Source organism: Chroicocephalus ridibundus, chromosome 2 (genome assembly GCF_963924245.1).
Source record: "Chroicocephalus ridibundus chromosome 2, bChrRid1.1, whole genome shotgun sequence".
In the NCBI taxonomy this organism is placed as follows: domain Eukaryota; kingdom Metazoa; phylum Chordata; class Aves; order Charadriiformes; family Laridae; genus Chroicocephalus; species Chroicocephalus ridibundus.
The window spans coordinates 160,910,468-160,930,520 of record NC_086285.1 but is presented as its reverse complement, the minus strand read 5'-3'; the positions used below and the strand labels follow the sequence as shown (position 1 = coordinate 160,930,520).

At 45.4% G+C, this 20,053-nt stretch overlaps 1 protein-coding gene across 5 annotated transcripts in view; it reads left to right on the top strand.

Moving 5' to 3' along the window:
- ST3GAL1 (ST3 beta-galactoside alpha-2,3-sialyltransferase 1) overlaps positions 1-20,053 on the top strand; it is an 85,993-nt gene that overhangs the window by 41,717 nt on the left and 24,223 nt on the right. For all 5 annotated transcript variants that reach the window (XM_063327573.1, XM_063327577.1, XM_063327575.1 and 2 more), the window contains one exon: positions 16,402-17,273. In XM_063327573.1, coding sequence (XP_063183643.1) covers positions 16,962-17,273 — 312 coding nt within the window. In that variant the 5' untranslated portion in view covers positions 16,402-16,961. The remainder of the gene's footprint in view (positions 1-16,401; positions 17,274-20,053) is intronic.

Genomic DNA, 20,053 nt, shown 5'->3' with positions numbered 1-20,053 from the left:
GATGAGTTGAGAGCTGGGGATGGATGTTGCATTTCTGCCTCAAACTCTAAGTGTGAGGATAAGACGGATGGCCTCAGGCTCACTCACTCCTTCCCTGTTTGTAAAGCAGAGCAGGCAGCAGGCAGCCTTGTGCACGGTGGTATTTGGAGGGATCACGGAAAAAAAGGCTTGTGGTGAAGAATTGTGAGGGGGGTTGAATAACCGGCTCGTCTTGCGCCACCTCCCCCTCTGAGGGTTTGGCGACAGGTTAATCCTCCCACAGCAAACCAGCTTTGGTGGATCAGGAAAGGAAAACAGAGATGATAATTCCTTTTTTGTGACACCTTTCCAATGTGGTTCAAAACCAGTAACAAAGCCCTGTCTTGGCTGGAGTGTGTGCAACGTCTGTGTATGAGCGTGGGAAGAGATGCTGTCAGACCAAAGCTGGGTGTTGCTGAAAACAGGGGTAAATTGAGGGGTTCTCAGTTTGAGGAGCAGTAATCTTGAGAGATTCTGCTCTGGCTTCTTGGGGGTGTTGACTGGCTAAAATTGTGGAGACCAGTGAGGGCTGGATGCTCAGCATCCAGGGAAAGCGCCCCTTAACATCTTAACTGGAGTTTGGAGTCAATGAAATCGGTGAGTGCTTTGGCCGTTCCTTGTTTGTCATCAAGCAGCCACAAATGCCACCCGGATTTTGTCACTTCAAGTCTGATATTGCTAGGGTTATTTTTTTATTTTTTTATTTTTGTCTAGGACTATTAAGGTTTTCCTTCTTTTGCTTGCACATCAGGAAGATATCTCTCTCTTCATTTCTTAATTAGCTTGGTATTTCTACACTCATTTAAAGATGTCTGGCTAACTTGAAGTAATGTGCAACACCTGTCAAGCCAAGAGCTTTACGTATCAGGGCTAGATAGCCTGGAGCTGGGAGAACACGTACCCACCACGTGTGCTCTCACAAAGCTGTATTGTCTGGGTTTGGGACAGATATCGCCCACAGGAATCTCACCTGCACGCAGGGGAACATCGCTGATGGGCATCTGGGCAGCAAAGGGGCTTTATTCCTCCTGAGTAGCACTAGCGGGGCTGCAAAAGGTTCTTCATTCCCTCTGTCTGCTGTAACGATGGAGTCTGGCCACCAAATGTGCAGCTTACCTCCACAGTTTTTGTAAAGCTGATTTTGAGAGCAAACCCCATTATTATCCTGCCTGTGTTGAGCAGATTGAGCTGTGAATCATGTTTCACCCCATGGATGCTTTGCAGCCCCAGTCCTGCTTTGCAGAGGATGAGCTGGAGTCGGTACTCGTGATACCCAAGAGTCTGTAGCGCTAGGACGAAGGGGAATGGTTTTAAACTAAAAGAGGGTAGATTCAGACTAGGTATAAGGAGGACATTTTTTACAATGAGGGTGGTGAAACACTTGCCCAGGTTGCCCAGAGAGGTGGTAGATGCCCCATCCCTGGAAACGTTCAAGGTTAGGTTGGATGGGGCTCTGAGCAACCTTATCTAGTGGAAGATGTCCCTGCTCATTGCAGGAGGGTCAGACTACATGACCTCTAAAGGCCCTTTCCAACCCAAACCATTCTATGAGTCCATGATTCTAACACAAACCATGGGGAGGAAGAAGGGCAATGTCCCTCTCATTTGTTTCAGCCCTTGCTGTACAAGTGGTTTTTAATCACCGTGGGTGGTTTCTTGGTTCAGCTCAGCAGAAATTTGGACAATGGATACATCCTTGTGTGCCCCCCACTCTCCTTTCACACAGCAGCATGACCCAGATAAGGGTTAATTCCGGCTGTAAGCCCTGTCAGCCAGCAAACCTGCTCCCAGCCCCTTCCTGCTTCCAGCTAATCCAGGCAAGTCCTCTTTCCTTGTACCTTCTCCTCTTTCTTCCACTACCTTGGGGTAAAAAGGTACTTTAGGCACACTTTAACCAATTTGTTATGTGCGTGCTCTTCCTATCATTCCCAGCAGAGTGTCATGTCCTGTAAATAAAGGATGGGATCAGAGGCTGAAGCTGTAGGTACAGCTGTAGATACCTGTAGATAAAGGCCACCTGTATCTAGAAGCAGGGGGACATTCCTCCTGGAGTTGTTCAGCCTGGAGAAAAGGAGGCTGAGGGGAGAGCTTATCGCTCTCTACAACTACCTGAAAGGAGGGTGTAGCGAGATGGGGGTCGGTCTCTTCTCCCAAGTAACAAGTGATAGGACAAGAGGAAACAGCCTCAGGTTGCACCAGATGAGGTTTAGGATGGATATTAGGAAAAATTTCTTCACTCAAAAGGTTGTTGAGCATTGGAACAGGCTGCTCAGGGAAGTGGTTGAGTCCCCATCCCTGGAGGTATTTAAAAGACATGTAGATGTGGCATTTACGGACATGGTTTAGTGGTGGACTTGGCAGTGGTAAGTTAATGGTTGGGCTCAATGGTCTTAAAGATCTTTTGCAACATAAATGATTCTATGACTCTGTGATTTTTGCCCCCCTGCATCGCTGTGCAAGCCAGGGTGCAGCTTCAGCAGCAGGTGGATGCTCGCAGGTGCTACAGGGCGATGCTCTGCCGTTTTCTCAAAGAGTTTGGTTTTGATTCAGGGCTGAACAGTTCGCAGTGTAGTGTTTCATCTGGAGGCTGGGCTTATTTCAGTTTCTTTCTTTAAGACCGTTAACTCAAATGAGATTTTGAGGAAGGGCTCTTTTTGCTATTGTCTGAGCCAGGGATGGTCTTGTACTGATAACAAATTTCTTGTAGAAGCAGGAGCATTTCCTCAACTGGCTGTTTTCAGAATGAGTTAGGCAAACTTCTATTAAAATAGTCATGTGCAACTGGTTGGTGCCCGCCTTTGCGTGGGAGGAAATGCCTCAGCACCTCACCCAGCTGAGCCTCCTACGAGTCTATGAACGAATGTCCAGAATTTAAGCCAAACCGTCTCAGTTTCGGGTGTCAGCCAGGAGCTGCACCTCGCTGAGTGGCTGTGAGGGTAAGCAGTCCTCTCCTCGGCTGCCTTTCTGGCTGATGGCTTCGTGAACAGAAATGACTTCATTTATTTGTAAAACTCAGGCGAGACCATTTTGCCTTCGCATGCCATGTGCTGTCACTGCGAGCCCCGTTGCCGTCTGTCTCCCACACTTTCCTCACTGTTTCTCACACAAATCAGTGATGCACCAAATCTGCCGCGCACATAAATCAGAGCAGGGTCAATGAAATTCAGAAGTAAGAGATACAGGAGAATGGTTTCCATCAGCTGCAAGTTTGGAAATGTCTCTGCAGCAGAGATGCTGGTCACTAGAAACTTCATCTTTTAGACAAACATCTAGGAGCAATCTGGCAATTTGTTGGGGCACAGGTTCCCCAGGTATCCATTATGTTTTCCTGAGGATGGGAAGACCTCAGCGACAACAGCTACCATGTACTAGATCAACCCCTTGTAGCTGAGTGTGACAACACTCCTGGTGCTGGGGACTCCTGTCCCCTTTAGAGCAACTTTAAAACAAGTACGTCCTTCAGCCGATGCTACATCTCCTCCATAACAAGTCATAGGCCAGTTGTCCTCTGGGAACATTGCAGCTCTATTTGTAATGACTTCCCTTTGGATGCAGTCATTATTTTTCAGCATTCACCTTTTTTTTTTTTTTTTGAGCAAGAGAAACATAATAAAAGAGATTAAAAACTCATCTTACCCTGTTTAAAACCAAGCCAAGCAGAACAGCGTATTTTCAAGAGTTTCTTCATATACAGTTCCCGGCAAATCCTTGAGAGGTTTTAATTAAAGGTAAAATGACTTTTCTTTTTTCTTTGCTTAATAAAGGCAAAACATAAATAAAAATCCTGTAGCTCCCACTTGCAAAGCCAGGTATTTGACACAAATTGGTGGCTCATTTAAAAGAAAATTCAAAGCCCCAGGGCTCTGTTGCTTGCGGTGGTTGGGGACTGTTAGTTTTTAATACTGTGCCCATTAAAACTTGCCAGGAGCTCTGTCGCTAGAGCAAGTGGTGACATTTTTGTAAGCCCCATTTTAGAAGTTACTGTGAAACTTTTCATCAGAGTGAGAACGGGATTCCACGTTCATTGCAATAGTAATATGCACAAAAGCTTACAACAGAAGGAAAAAGCTTCCCCATCATGCTGAAAATGGAGAGCTCTTTTAGATGGGAAAAGGATATTGCAATGAATGTGGGGTCCCGTTCTCAGTGTTTGAATGGGAGATGTGATCTTGAACCCAAAGACGGGATTTAGCTTCAGATGTTGCTCCTCTGCAGGGTTTGTCATAGCTGATATGGTCTTGGTTACTTAAAGATAGTGACCCCAAGGCTGAAGCTGAGGTTTCTGACCAGTGCCAAACCAGCCCGTGCAGTTATCTTTTGTTGATGCAGAACGAAAAGTTCATGGTTTTCTAATGCACCACCAACTGAGCAGATGGTGGAAATTAACGCTGGGGGAAAGTAAGCAGCAGGGGCTTCCCCGACCTGGTTTGATAATCGGAGCCCAAGGACAGAGGTCTTCCTTCTTCCACTCTCTGCCACAGGTAAAAGAGTAAATCCAGGCTGATGTTTCCAGCATCTGGCCTGATATGGCTTGATTTCTAGGTGGGATGTGGTTGGCAGCACTGCAGAGGGCAAGCCCAAAGCAATGTTGAATCGATCACCACTTTCTTGTGTTAAGAATTCCACTTTTACAAAATCTATGGATGATAGTATGATGCCATTTTAGAACTGAAAATTTTCATACTAAGTAAATTAAATCTTCCTCTGCTAATTATTTCTGTATGGATAAGTGATACTTTGAATTTCTCTTTGAACCAGAAAGCCCTTCAATATTCAAGGATTGCTGGCTACCTTAGCAGTCTCCCTTTTTATGTTTTAACCATCTAAGTAAGACAAGTGGAAAAGATGCTGTAGTTTTGTGCATGTCTGTGTGTGTTTCTCCAGCATTCAATTATCAGCATCCACATAATTCAGTATTAACATTTTTAGTGCTCTTGAGGATGCCCAGTCGAGCAGCTGTATGTGCAGCTCTGATATATGCAAATCCATTTTGCATGCGGCTCTTGACATAGCTTCATATTCAGGATTATGGGACGCCTTTTCTGTGCCACTCCGATGTATGCTAATCTTTGTTTCTCTAAAAACACTTGAAAAGGCCAGACAAAAAGACAAAATTTCTTCTTCACTGAAATCCTGTGGTTTTTCTGGACCCAGGCTACCTCACAGTCCAAAGCAAAGCTCCCACTGATGGAGCACCAAACTGCTATATTCACTTTGCCTCGTTTTTCCTACTTCTGGAGAGCTGCCTGGCAGAGAAGGACCTGGGGGTGTTGGTGATCAGCTGGCTGAATATGAGCCAGCAGTGTGCCCAGGTGGCCAAGAAGGCCAACAGCATCCTGGCCTGTATCAGGAACAGTGTGGTGAGTAGGACTAGGGCAGTGATCATCCCCCTGTACTCGGCAGTGGTGAGGCCCCACGTTGAGTACTGTGTCCAGTTTTGGGCCCCTCAACACAAGAAAGACATTGAGGTGCTGGAGCGTGTCTAGAGAAGGGCAACGAAGCTGGTGAGGAGGAGCAGCTGAGGGATCTGGGGTTGTTCCGTCTGGAGAAAAGGAGGTTCAGGGCTTATCACTCTCTACAACTACCTGAAAGGAGGTTGCAGTGAGGTGGGGGCTGGTCTCTTCTCCCAGGTAACAAGAGATAGAACAAGAGGAAACGGCCTTACGTTGCACCAGGGGAGGTTTAGATTGGACATTAGGAAAAATTTTTACACTGAAAGGCTTATTAAGTATTGTAACATGCTGCCCAGGGAAGTGGTTGAGTCACCATCCCTGGAGGTATTTAAAAGACGGGTAGACATAGTGCTTAGAGATATGGTTTAATGATGGTTTTTGCCAGAGTTAGGTTGATGGTTGGACTAGATGGTGTGAAAAGTCACTTCTAACCTCAGCAATTCTATGAGTCTATGATTCTATCCATCAGGTATTAGAGACAACCTAAGCTCTGGCAGTCCTCTGAATCGCTCATTTCTTTCCTGACTGTCAACACCATTGTAGATGCAGGGCAAAAGCTGGAACGGGACTGTCACCATATGCAGAGAGGCTGGATGATGCCTGGGCTGGGAGCAAGAGCACACAGTGCATTTGGATCCAAATAGGTCAAGTGCTCCTATTAGGGACATGTAAATGATCAATCAATTAAATGAGATGCCTAAGGGCTTTGTAATTCTGGCTTGTAACACAGTATATTAATTATCAAATTTGTTACTTATATCTGTGATATATTTTTAATGTATTATTTATTGACTCCTTATAAACTTACTGTGGCTGCCAAACTCTCAGAAGTGCACACAGCAAATGGAAAACTCAAAGTATTATTTTGTACTTGCCACAGCTTGCACTAACTGCTGGGTCCAGGCTAAGCACAGAAGCTAAAACACCTCTGAATTTAATTGTGGGCAGTTTGACACCTTCATAGCACAAGAAAGACTAAACGTAAATCCCAGGTTAATGAAGGAGAAAGTCCCTGTGGTATCATTAAACCTTTTCCAGTGAAGGTTTCTGAGCAATTCACTGAGTGGATTCAGTTTGTCTGGTGAATAAATGTTTAATGCAGAGCCGTATCAGTTGGTGTCATCGATTGTAAGAGAAACGCTGTTGGTTTAACGAGGACCCCATCAGTGTGAACACGAGTTAACAGCCTCACAGTGCCAACAACTGCTTGGTATTGCTTCAAGGCAGGAATCCCAGTGAAGCGAGTCAGAGATGCTCGGATGGGCCCAGAAATATGTTTCTTAGATCTTGGGGATTACTGACATACCATCGATATTATCATTATCATCTAATTTTTCCCTGCATTTGGAATTACAATGCCATGAAGGTCCCTGTGGTGTGTTAATCACTTTCTTAATATCAGAAATCAGAGTTCCTCACAAACTGTTCTTTGAAGTCTGTTCCACGTGAACAACTGTATTTATAGTCGCATACATTTCCCTACAGTTTTAACCAAGAAATAGATTGGTGAATATTTTTGAGCTGGATATTCATAGACAGGCAAGCAAAACACCTGCTGTCAATGTGATTGAGTTTCACCTTTAGTTTAGAGTGTCCTATAATCTGAAATAATCCCATATCCTCTCCTGTAATCCTGTAAAACTGAAACTAATGCATGTACAGGAATTCACTTCTACAATACTTTTAGTTTGCCTCTATTTCTACTACTGCGGTTGCCACTGTTGATTTGTCTTCTGTATTTGGATTACCTGAAAGTAGCGTTCTTTCTGTCTCTGGGAATTAGCAAAACTTTAAAAAAATACATAGACATCCCAATGTGAAGTAAAACCAAAAAGAAGAGGTGATAATTTTTTTCACCCTTCTTGTAGCAGGAGTGAAAATAGAGCTTTTTTTTTTTTAATTTTAAATTTATAAATGTTTTGTTTTCCTTTAATTACTATAAATTACGCATTTTCTAGAAGAGGGTTTTTGCAAAACAAAAACTAGAATTTTTCATTTAAAATGCCAATGGTCTTTCTTTTTTTGAAAGTTTCTTGAAAAGCAAAATTCACAGAAAGATTCAATTTTGACAAACAGATTAAAAAACCCCACAAAAAACAACCAAAAACCCCCAAAAAAACCTGTGCTTGAAAAACTCCTCGCCAGCTCCAGCTCTAGGGTTGTCCTATCACGAACATTTAAAGAATTATTCTAGGTGCAAACATGCATAGATGTCCTGGAAATCCCTTTGATAGCTCCTTCTTCACAAGCAAAGGGTAAGCAGAGCTTTGATCCCAGTCTACAAATCACCTAATGGCATGGAAGGGATTTGAAAGTACAAGGCACTCTGTCCACCATGGACTCGCTGCCATCAAAGGTTGTCAACAGAAATTGAACAGCAATTTTTATGTATCCGGTTGCCTGCTTGGATTTTTTTAAAGAACTCTTCGAAGTACAGCAATTCGCAGAGACAGAGTAGATGGGTTTTAGTGAGTGAATTTTAGTTTAGGATTTTCCCAGTGAGGTTATTGTTTTCATTGCCCCAGCTTTGGGCAACACAAAAAGTCCCATCCCAACACATCGGTAGATATTGTCCCACCATGGAAAATCTCTCATAGTCTGGCAAGTTAATCCTATGTGTCTGCCCAGCATTACGAACTGAAGGATTAGGAAGGAAAAGAGTGTTTTTTTAAGAGCTTGTAGTGATATATTTGCTATTCAAAGCATCAATGTGTCTGTGGGGAAGGGGATTTGCAATATATGAGAGAAAATGAAGTACCACCGGGGAAGCAGAGGTGCCATTTCTTGATTAACAGAGTGTGTGCAAAGAGGTAAGGCTCCTTCAGAAATCTCTTTCTAGCAAGACAGAGGCTGTGGAAGACGTTACTACTGGCAGCTTATTTTTCCACTGTTGGTTTTCTCAACATCCCTGGTGAGACCTGGCAGCCTCCGGCCTCGTGGCCGTAATCACTGCTGTTCACAGCTTGGCTGGACAGTGCTCTTTTTCTGGTGCTCCTATTTTATCCTAAAAATACTTGATCTGAGGGTTGAGTCGAAGGAATGGACCATAAACAGTTCAGCATTGGAGCTACCCATTATTTTTGAATTAATCGCTCTTTTCACTGGTCTGTCCCAGTTTATCCCATGAAGAAGACAAGCAGGGACCAGTTTACAAAGGGTGGCTGATTCATCATCTGCAGACGTGGCTGAGTGCTCCCTTGGCACGGTAATAACCTGGAAGAGTTAAGACTAGGCTTACATTGGCAAGTTTTGGTACATCATCAGTGGGCTTTTTCACGGAGCCTGGCATGGTACCAAGCCTGGACACAGTAACAAACAGCTATCATATAAACAGTGATTTACTTACATTATAGCTCCCACTGAAATTAAATTGATCATGGGTTTATCTCTGCAGTCACAATCATCCATGTGTTTCCCAGTGATAAGTGCTACACAGGTGAATGTCATCCTAGCACAGCTGGTGGCACCAGGGGAGGGAGCCAGGCTCCCCCCAGCCTTCCCCTTCACCCCAAACCCAGTTTTGCTCCTCTCTCAAAGCTGAAGACCAGGCGCTATATGAAGAGATGGCAGTAGGGGACATAGCATTTATAAAAAAGGTGACAGAGTGACTGGGATCCTGTAATGAATTTACAGCATCAGCATTTTTTATTCATCAAAAGTGAGATTTGGGATCAACCAGGAGAGCAAAGACTTAAGCCCAGGGTGTCATTTTTTCCTGGATGCTTCTTCAATTAGAGGCTGATACAAGCTCCGTTGGTTGGAGCAAACTTTATTTCAGACACATTTCTGGCTGCACTGGCTCCCCAGCAGCAGAGCAAAATTGTCCTGTAGCCCCACAGGAGAGCTGGTTGGAGCATCCACCTTTCTCCATGCTCAGCTCCTAAGATGACCTCTACTATAGACATGGTGGACAGGCAAGGGCAAAGATTTTGAAGTCTTTTGTGGCACTTCCAGCTCCATTCAAAGCAAAAATTCCCAATTGGCCTGAAGATGTGAGTAGGAGCTGTAGCCCATGGAGGAGAGCACAATTAATTCCGGATATTAGCACTGCAGTTTCTCTAGACCAAACACCCCTTGCAGGAATCGACACTTGGTATGTGAGGGAGGAGGACGCTTTTGCTGCTGCAAACCCCTCCAAACTGGTGGAGGGCAAAAGGTCTTCACCCTGGTGGGAGGAGGCAGGGATGGCAGCCCTCAGTGCCCAAAGGTACAGGCAGAATTGTGACCCTTTCCAAGCCAGAGCCTCCAGCCCTTTCCTCAAGCATTGCGAGGGAGTTTTCATTTCCAGACTGCTCAGTAACATGCCTCATAAAATCTGCCAAGATAAAGATTTATTTTGAGGCAACAGAATGCAACTTCCCCGCCCAAGTTTCTGTTAATCTTATACAGATCTTGCACAAAAAGCTGTTTGCTTACCCTGAACTGCACAGACCTATTATGCAGGTAGGCAGGGCAGGCTGTGTTAGAGCACCAGGGAGATCTCTTATCTACCTGGTCAGCCCAAGCCTGCCAGCAAACCTGCTCACTGGTAAGACATAAATACATAACAATTTTTTTTTTTTCAGATCACTAGCACCTAAAATGCCATGCAGTTATGCTCCATAAACCACCTACAGTTTTTCTTCTATTCACTGTGATGGATGAAACGCTGCCCAATAGCTGGCTCCAAATTCAAGAGGCATGGAGGAGCTGCTGCCTTTAAATTTGTCTAAAGCTACTTTTTCTTGTGACTTAAATGTTCCTGGATGGTTTCATTTTCTAGGCAGTGTGGATATGGCTAGTTGGAGTTCCTTATGGTGAGCATTTTAATAAAACCGAGACCTATATGCAAACTGGATTGCCCAACTTGGATGCTATGACTCCATTTGACAGTGGCAGTCAAACAGATTTATGCTTCAGAGCATGGTCAGGGATGGGGCAGAAGAGTTACAGATTATCGAGTCCGGCAGTGTTAGGTTTACAATTGGACTCGATGATCTTAAAGGTCTTTTCCAACCTAAATGATTCTCTGAATCTATGATTAAAGGGCAGGTGGGACTTGAGGCTGCTTTTTGATGGCTGTGGGCACACAAGACAGCAGCACCTATGTCACCCCTGTGAGGATGTAAAGATGGACAGGAGAGAGGGGACACTTAGCTCTAAGAAACAAAATGCAGTCTGATTTTAATTAAGTTATAGATAGAAAAGAGCAAAGTCACGTGGCAGCTGGTGCTTTTCCAAAATTGCAGCCTGTGGTGGCTTTTAGTGGGAACGACAGAGGTCACTTTTGCCTGCCAGCGCCGTGGGGCCAGCGGCACGTCAGAAGTCACACCACAAATAAGCTGAAGTTGCAAAGGCTGAGCAAGGGCACAGGCAGCATCCCCTCCTGTCTCCAGCCTTTGTGTGGCCTTCAATGCCTGGTGAGACTGATCTCCTGGAGTTGGAGGAGATGGACCAGAGGTCTGGCACGGGCTCCCGGCGTCATCTTGTTAAGGAAGATTCGGGTTTCTGCCCTGTACTTAACTCTGACAGGCTGTCTTGTAATTGCGCAATCTATCTCACGTAGCAAAAGCCTCATGCTTAGAGGTCTCTGGCAAGGTGTCAGATCAATGAAGTGTTTCTTTCTAAATGTCAGCCAGCTCCAGGCACTGGGAGGTAGCCAGCGATGAGCAGGGCAGGCCAGACGAGCCTGTGGTTTGGAGTGAAACAGTCCCCTCTGTTGTTCTTCTCCCTGCTTAAGCACAGACCTGGAGCGGAAATTTATGTGTATTTTTCCAGAGACGGGCTTTTTGCTGCCCCAGGATGACATCTTCTGAGACTGCTCTGGGCCTTTGTGGGTGCAGTAAAGCAAGATATAACCTTCCATCCTCTCCCAGGCCAGGGCTTTGAGACCGAGGGTTGCTCAAGTAGTTATTCATGAGGAGTGTGGACGGGAAGAAAGTCCCAAAACAGCAGGAAGGATGCTTGAGGATATACTCTTTGTGTTGCCAAAAGGAGTTATAACAATATAGCTGTCAGTGGCTTAGCTGGGAAACTAATTCGTCTTTGGAGGTTTTGCAGGGTGGGGGCAATCCGAGCTGTGCTTCTGAAAACGGGCATCTGCAGTTCTGCCGCCAAGACCTTTCTAGCACAGCACAGTCTCTTGAAGTCGAATTGCAGCAAATCTCTACTCAAAGTACGCTGTTTCCAGCTGTAAAATACCGTGGGCTGTAGAAGGGTTGTATGATGGCTACCATCAGTCATGAGAGAGCTGCAGCAGGTCACGTTGTCTGTCCTTCCCAGGCTTACGCAGGGGTCAGTGGGTATGTGGTTTTTGAGTCAAAAGGACTTCAGAACCTTTGAACTATTCAAGAAGTGAATAGAAAGATAGAAGTATCTCTGTAGGAGGATGCTGTTCCCTGTTGCCTTTGTGCTGGTCTGCCTGCCACCCTGTGTCTGGAAAATGCTGGTGACATCAAACTAGAGAAGTATGTTTCGCACCGGGGTTTCAATGTGAATTATGGACCAGAACGCAAAAGCTGGATCCTGAAGTGTCAGCATCTAAAGGAAGCTAACAAAGATCTCCTCAGAGTGGTACTGGTACTAAGTACTTCTTTGCTGGCAAAGTAGGCATCGAAAAGGGGTTAAACTCTACCGTAGTGGGACATTTACGACTTTGGGGGGGATGAGAAGGGCAGTGATTTTTTTTTTCTCAATGTTTTTTTCATTATTATTTTCTACATGCTTTTTGTTTAAGACCATCTTTAAAAAAACCAACCAAACAAACAAAAAAACACCAAGAAGCCAATAATTCTGCTAATATTGTGTGGCTGACCACACAGATCTTGTGCAATGCCCAAATGCTCTTCCCTTGTACCCCATAATATGTCCCATGCCCCAGGCAGCAACGCATCCTGGTCACAAAGGTGCTTTGGTGTTGGCTCATCTGGGTGAGTTCCACGCATGAGGTTGAAGCTCCTCTGGGCCAGCCCTTGAAGGGACCCAGACAGGGTGTTCCTTCTTCTGAGTCCTCAATTTGGGTTCCCACCGGTCTTTGTGCCTCAGTGCTCTTCTGGACTTGAAGAAATGGACCTTTGATGGGCCGATGGCCTTTGAGACATGGGAGTCTTCAGGGCAGGGTGTTATTTGGGTTCCCCCTCCTGCCTTGTCTCTCTGTACTCCCTCCTGGGTGTGTAGATGAGCTTTTATCACATAACCTAACAAGTGCAGTGAGAATGTGTTGCATTTGTGGGTGGATTTGTCAAAAAAATATTTCCTGAAGGTGTTAAGAATTGCTTTATATTAGTCCATTGAACTGATGTGTTTCCATCCTTGTCTGTTAATTGCCAAACTGGAAAGGGACCAGGGACCTTCTTCAGATTGTGAGTTTACAATACAAATAAGATCTACCCTAGGGGGAAAAAAAAAAAAAAGGAAGCTTTCTATTCCTTCTTTCAAAAAATACAAGAAGACAATGAAGACAAACAATCACAATGAATCAATCCCCATATGTTTTATAACATAAAATGTAGAAAAAAGACTAAGCTCTGCTCTCCTTGATGACCATACTGGACCCACTGGTCAGGAAGAGCTCAGGAAGAGCTTGGAGGAACTTGCCCCTTCTGCAGAACCTGCCCTTCTCTGCTCTTGCCTGGGAACGTCATTTAAAATTTCCCTGTATTGTGTGTCACTGGGTGTTGGGAGTTGGCAGCACAAACATAAGTTATCCTGGCATGTACGGGGGTGTCTTGCATGGGGACAAGGGTATATGCAGGAAGGGGGAGGAGGCGCAGGAAAAATCCAGAGCACAAATAAGACCTTAAGCACCCAATCACTTAAGGTAGCTTAACCTGCTGCTGGCATGAGCTGAGCTGGGATGGCTGCCCACCCGAACAGCCGCAGGACCGCTCTACTTAAACTCTGTTTAACTCTGAGGGGTCCGTAGCTGGGAAAGGGGCTGGGCACGTAATTTAAATCTCCACACCTGAACTCCCCAGAAGTTGTTACTGGGTCTGATGCCAAAACAGCTTGTTCACAGATGCAGTAGTGCCAAGTTCATGCTGAGGTATGTTGATAAGGACCGTGGCTGGTATCACTCTATTTACTTGTAATGACTTAAATTAACTATTGCAAATAGTATCAGGAGGTAAAGCACATTCCTAAGAGCGGGGGTTGGCAGCCCTGCATGGTTTCCCGCAACAGCTATGGCTTCAGCATCGTCCCTGCCCTTCCCGCTTCCCGGCACCTTGGCAAATCCTATGGAAACCCTTTTGTGAAGATTTATGGATATATGTGAGCAGAGGGAGACTCAGGGATGGTCTGAGATGCGGTGTAAGATGCTGGGAAAAGTGAAAGTACTGATGTCTGGGTTGGATCTAACTTGTGTTTTAAGAAAGGAAAAAAAATGGGCCAGGTCCAAGTCCCAGTGAACTTGATGAAAGCATTTTCCATTCATTTCAGCCTTCCTTTTCCTCAGGCCCTAAATCACATTTATAGTCCCCAGAGCTTTTCTGTCAGGTTATATATATATATTTATTTTTTTTTCTATTTGAGTATCCATAGGAAACATGAGCATTCATGGGAAATTTTAAATAGCAAGAATTAAAATAGAGTATCCAGTGTATATTTCCACAACGGAAAAGGTCCATGGGAATTCTTCTGGTTTCTCACCTTCCCATCAGGTGTTATAGAAGACAGGATGATCGGGAGTTTGGAAATGCTGCAGCACACTGCATAAACACTGGTTTGTTTTTTTCTTTTCAAATTCTAAACGTAAGTTTAACCTTAGCGCAGTTGCGAAAATAAAAAAATAAAAAAAAAATTCTGGTGAAATGGGTGTTTGTTTTGGAGGCCAGAACTATTTCTTTTATGAACAATACTCCATTTTATAGGCTTTTCCAAGAAAGCCTGGATAATCCCCCTCCCTCCTCCACTTAAAAAAAAAAATAGAAGAGCAGGAACTGTGTTTACAAATACCGAATTGGCCGAGCGGTAACAGCAGTAGGGGTTCGACCCGCCAGCATCGCAGCGCTTGAATTAGCCGGTCCATAAATGGAGAATCAATCTGCTTCTGGGATCTGGCGTATTTTTGGTGGGTTTACAGGCTGTGGTTTTGTTTAGACTAACAACTACATCCAGGCTGGTAGAGCAAATGTGTTTGGGCCCACCCTCCAGCACAGGGGCCAGCTGGCATGGACGGGGCCGTGCACGGGGGGGCCATGCTCTTAAATTCCCTCTCCAAGGCACAGCCGCAGCATCCCAACTGCCTTTTGGCTTGCGATTCCCAAATTGTAACCGGTAATAATCTGGAAGTTTTCTGGTGAGCTCCAAAACTTCCCTCTAAAAAGTTAAAACGAGCGCGGAGTTGTTCCCTGGTGCTGTTTAATTCACTGGCGCGGGCGAGCCCGAGCAGCTGGGGTTAATAAAGCCTTTTGTTTTCCAGCCTGACCCACTTGTCAGCCCTTGAGCTCCTGTAAATGCATTTGTAGGGGCCAGACTTAAAATAAATCTCGAGGCATTTGGCAAACAGCAGCTAATTGAAGGGCGCAGGCTGCCCATCACGTGCTGCAGATGAGAGACCTGGAGCAGAACAAAGGCTTGAGACCACGGTCTGAGGCTGCTGTCTTCGGCTTTGGCTTTACGGGACTCGGTAAATATTTACACACCGCCTCTAAAAACCAGGCCTGTGCTGTCTCCAAGACACCACGTCAAACCCTTTGGAAAAGCGGTTTGGCCTTGGGCAGCTCCTCTGGGATGCCCCAGGAGAAAAGCCAGCAGCAAAGCTGGGGATGCTGCCCCCGGCCCCAGGCTGCGGCCACCCGCTGCACTTCCCCCATGTCGGGGTAAGCAACAGATTTGGGTAATGAAATGAAGAGGATCCTGCAACAGCGTGGTGCACAGAAGGGCTTAAAATGATTTTTTTTTAATGGTAACAGTTGCAGTTTTGCTCTTTGTTTGCTGGCCTGAAGCCTGCAGCTGGGTGAAACTTCTCTTGCTGGGCTTTTGCTTGTTCTTAAATTTCATATATTCTGACAGAGATGCTTCTCTAATTTTTTTTCTTTGTCTTGTTTACTTTTTTTAATCAAAAGAGTGATATTTAAGCAATAGCACTTTTGGGGCTTTTTGCAAACATCCAAAGTTTTAAAAACCACAACACTTTTTTCTTCCCACAAAACAATGGCATCTTGGGAGGAAGGGAGCCATTTTTTTGGCTTTTAAAAACCCTTTTAAATCACTGCTGCCAGGCAGGGGACACCAGGAGGGGAACAGAGAGCAGCTCCAGGTCCTTCTGTTTTCCCCGACTCGCTGAGGCGAAGCAGCTCCCAGCCTCTCTGCCTGGCTCGGGATCTCACAGGAGCTCTCTGGGATCACAGGCTGCCGTCACCTATCCTTCCTTGGCAGGAAAAAGAGCAATAATCCACGCAAAACAAAAGGCACTTGTACTTTGATTTCCCCCATCAGTCCCAGGATGTATGAGCTGTTCTTGCTTGGCTTCCTCTGAACCTCTGAGTCCAAACTTGATCCTTGAGAAATTAAGCCAGTTTGGGTGAGAAAGGAACCGATTCCTCTTCTTCCCTGTCCTGCTTCCCCCCTTCTTTGCCGGGTGCTTTTTGTTCAGCTGCTTTGACGTGTGAATACTTTACTGTGTGTCTTGTGGCTATCAAGGTCAGCCTAAGGGAAGGAGGTGAGTCATTGCCATTCAAACGGCTACAAACTGCAACTCAAAGGCGACCAGGGCTGATTCAATAGAAAAGGGACTCAATGTCCACAGGTCGATGCTCTGCCCTTTTGGAAATTTCGCCCTGAAACTTCTCAGTATGCAAATACCGCAGGAGAAATTGCAGCTGTGTCGAGGGCTCTGAGCTGATCAGAAGTTTTGGTGTGGGCAGAGAAAAGCAGAGAAATTAGGTTGGGAGGAATGCAAAAAACTGTCTGACAATAATTTTATTTGTGCGTGTGTGTGTGTTTCTAGGCTGCAAACTGCTCTCCATGGCTTAAACGGACATCAAAGCACATCTCTCTGCTGGAATATACATCCCCGGATGATCTGATCCTTTGTGAACTAAATTCCAAGAAAAAAAAAACAAAAAACCTACCCTCTTCTTTCTACAATTTGCTTGCTTTAATTTATGGCTTGCTCCCGCACAGAAAACCTGAATTTTAATGCTGATATTACTCTACTCTAAATCTTCTGGTCTGTGGAAAGCCAAGGGTCCGTCTTCACTGAACCCTCGTCAGGAGAGGTTAGCAGCAGGTCACGGAGAGGTGGAAGAGACTTGGAAGCACTGTGAGAAGGTGAAAGGAAATACCCAGATTTCCTTTAAAGGAAATACTCGGATTTGCCTTTTTTGAGACCATTTGGAGGAAATGAAACTTCTTCCCTTACGGATGGAGGTAGCGGAGTCGGTATGTTCAGCCTAAGCCCAGGGTGGTAACTGGCAGGCGCCTGCAGCACCCTTTCCTTTTTGCCTTACGTTGGACCCTACATCGTACTTGGTCCGCAGCGGCAGCAGCAGAACCCGACTGGGAAAGATGGTCGTCGTAAGGAGGAGGAACGTGAAAGTGTTTACCTTTGCCTTTTTGCTCATCACAGTAACGTCATTTCTGCTGAACTACACGCACCAGGTGACCACGACCACCTGGGATCCGAGACATCTCATCATGCAGTTTTCAGAGCAAGTCCAAAAACTCTTCAAGTACCCCAGGAGACCGTGCAGCTGTCGCACGTGCATTTCGGAGCTGGGACATTCCCTCTGGTTCGATCAGAGATTTAATTCAACTATGCAACCTTTCCTGACCTCACAAAATGCCTTGATCCCCGAAGACAGCTACAGGTGGTGGCTGGTAAGTGGGAGGTGTGGAGGTGGCCCGGTGTTTGTGTGACAGTTGCGGTGTCAGGCTTCGAGCGATGCCGAGCAGATAGCGAGAGATGGTTCTTGCCAAAAGCGTTTGCTGTGTCAGCTGACAAGGCAGAGGCAGAGGTGGAAGGAAGTGGGCGTTCGTGCTGCTGTTTAGCTCGCAGGCACTCGGAGCACACGTTCACTTGCTCCAAGCTAGAAAAGTCCCTGGCAGAGATAAGCGGTGAATCCAGAATTTGCAAATGCCAAAATTGCCTTTTTTCCTCCCTTCTCTTTGAAAGACTAGACTCCCTAAGCTGGCTTGTTTCACTTCAGATGCTAAAAAGGGCTTTTACTGTCCATCGAGGTAGCAAATCAAACTCATTGTGAAGTGTGTAATTCACCTGGGGCTCTCCCTACTGTAAGACATGTGAATAATTAGCAGGATTAAACTGAAAATGATTAATGCCATGGTATGAGAACAGTCCCTGTTGTGGCAGGTGATGTAAAACGGGTCTGTAAAGCGCACAGGCAGCCACGGGTCACTGGGAAGGAGCAGCCCCTGTGTATCCTTGAGCGGGGTGGTCCAAAAAGCCCTATCCAAGCATCATGAAAGCTAGCAGATATCTTGTTTGAAAAGCGCAGAGAAGGGCATATCCTGATGTTTTGCCTAATCAAAGCCCTTTTTATTTTCTCTTGAACAAGACATTGATTAAATGAATTGCTTGTGGCCTGCGCTGCCAAGCTGCTCAAGAGCAGGTTCTGGCTGCAGCAACCCCACTCAAATCCCAGTTTCATTACGAGCTGCTTTCCCTCTCTTCAGAAAAATTAGTCTCCCTCTGCCTTCCTTCAAGCACACAACTGCCTGCACCTTGGTGTCCTGCGGCGGGCACAACCCTTGATGTTAAATATGAGGCTTTCAGCCCTCCCTTGGTGCCCTGGGGAGGCCCCCTGGGCAGGCACACACTTTCTCAGTGGGGGCATTTTTGTTTTGGAGGAGGTGTCAAGTGCTGTAGGGATGAGGCTCTATCTGATTTATCACTTCTCCCTCCATCGGCTGTCACATTTACTGGTGAAAAAGAGATGCCACTGAGCGATGTCTTTAACTACCGCATAAATGATGCAACCCTCCTTTTTGCCACGAGTCCCACATATTGCAGGCATCACATCCTTTCACCTCTCCCTTGGCCGTGACTCAGATTTCCCATTGCTCGTGTTTTTTCCTTGCAGCCCCCAGACACTTTTCCGTCTGGTCCCCATATTTCCTAGCTGGGCTTTGCTGGAGTCCTGAGAAGGGAAGATGGCAAGCTCAGGTCCTGGTTCCCCTCGCCCTGAGGTGAGATTCCACCAGAGAGCTGAGCTGAACTAACAACTGGCAGCTTTTGGAGAAGAGGAGATAGATACCCCAAATCAAGCTCAGCAAATAAGAGGATGAGGTTGCTCATGGACACCATGGGTGTTGAGGCTGGTTGTGAGACGCCTCCTGATTGCCTCTCAATACAAAAACCAGGGGCACTCAGAACCTTTTGGAGGTACTGAGGAGAAGGTGGGATGATCAATCCTAAATCCTGGCATCAGTGTGGGGGCTGTGAGACAGGGCTGGGTGGTCAGGGTGCCTCTGCTAAGGGGGCTCTGCCCCCAAGCGCTTGTGCATCACCCCCAAGTGAAGCCTCACTGCATTCTACGCTGAGCCCCCACTCTGATTTAAACATGAAATTTCAATGCATTCTCTTAAAAAAAAAAAAAAAAGACTAAAAAGGAAGAAAAAGCTCGGGACTTTCAGTACAGAAGTCTGCATTTCTGATTCTCCTTCCTGTAGTGAAACTGAAAAAAGAAAAAAAAAAAAAGCACAAATATCTCACTTCAGGTCAATGCGAAACGGATTTTTTTGGGGGGAAGGCTGTTTTCTTTTTCAGCTAAATTAAAAAATAGTGACTTTCATAACAGCCGAAAGTCTATTTTTCCTCCCCCCTTTCCACCCACCCAGCCCAAATAAAAGCTGTCCGTTAATTTTCAGTGCTGTCTAACCCTGTTTTTAGTGTTTTCATTCTTGTTTTGAATTCAGGTCAAGTTCAAAGGGAATACACCACTTCAGAACACAAAATCAAAGCTGTATTTTCTTAGACGGTAAAAAAAAATCTTCTAAGATTTCTACATTTTTTCGCCCATGTTTTTTTTCAGTCAGAACTTATCTTCAACTAGAACACATGAAATATTTTGGTGTCCCCCAAAACTGCATTGTTTATTGGAAATCAGTTGCCTACTGAAAATACTTACCCTAATTTATAGTAGATGGAGAAGGTGCTTTAACTCCTCTGAAAGACGTTCCTGGGTGAGCCCAGGCATGATGTGGCCTTAGGTCCTCATTGCAACTATTTCCTATGCACATGTTGCTTTGAGTAAGCCTTTCCGAGACAGTCAGTGTCATTTCTGCAGTAATTCCCAGGTGCATCCTGACTGCGCTCCTTTTTCGCTGCTCATTTTTCGGCTCGTCTTCAAAGCGATTCTGAGATTTCTGCCAGTCTTAAAGAAAGCATTGCTCACGGCCATGCTTTACTCTCATTTGCTTTGCCAACTCAATAATTTGTGACTTTTTACTGTGTTTGTACTTAAAAGATGAGGCATGAGGAGTCTTGAGACTGCTTAAACTTCATTTAGGGGGAGAAATGAGTGTGTGTTTGCTCTCAGGAGCTGACTTCAGATGGCGTGGTGGTTTTGTTTTGCTGTAACTGAGACGTCAGTGACTGCACTGGAGCTATTTATTATAAGGCTGTGGCTTTCCTGTCA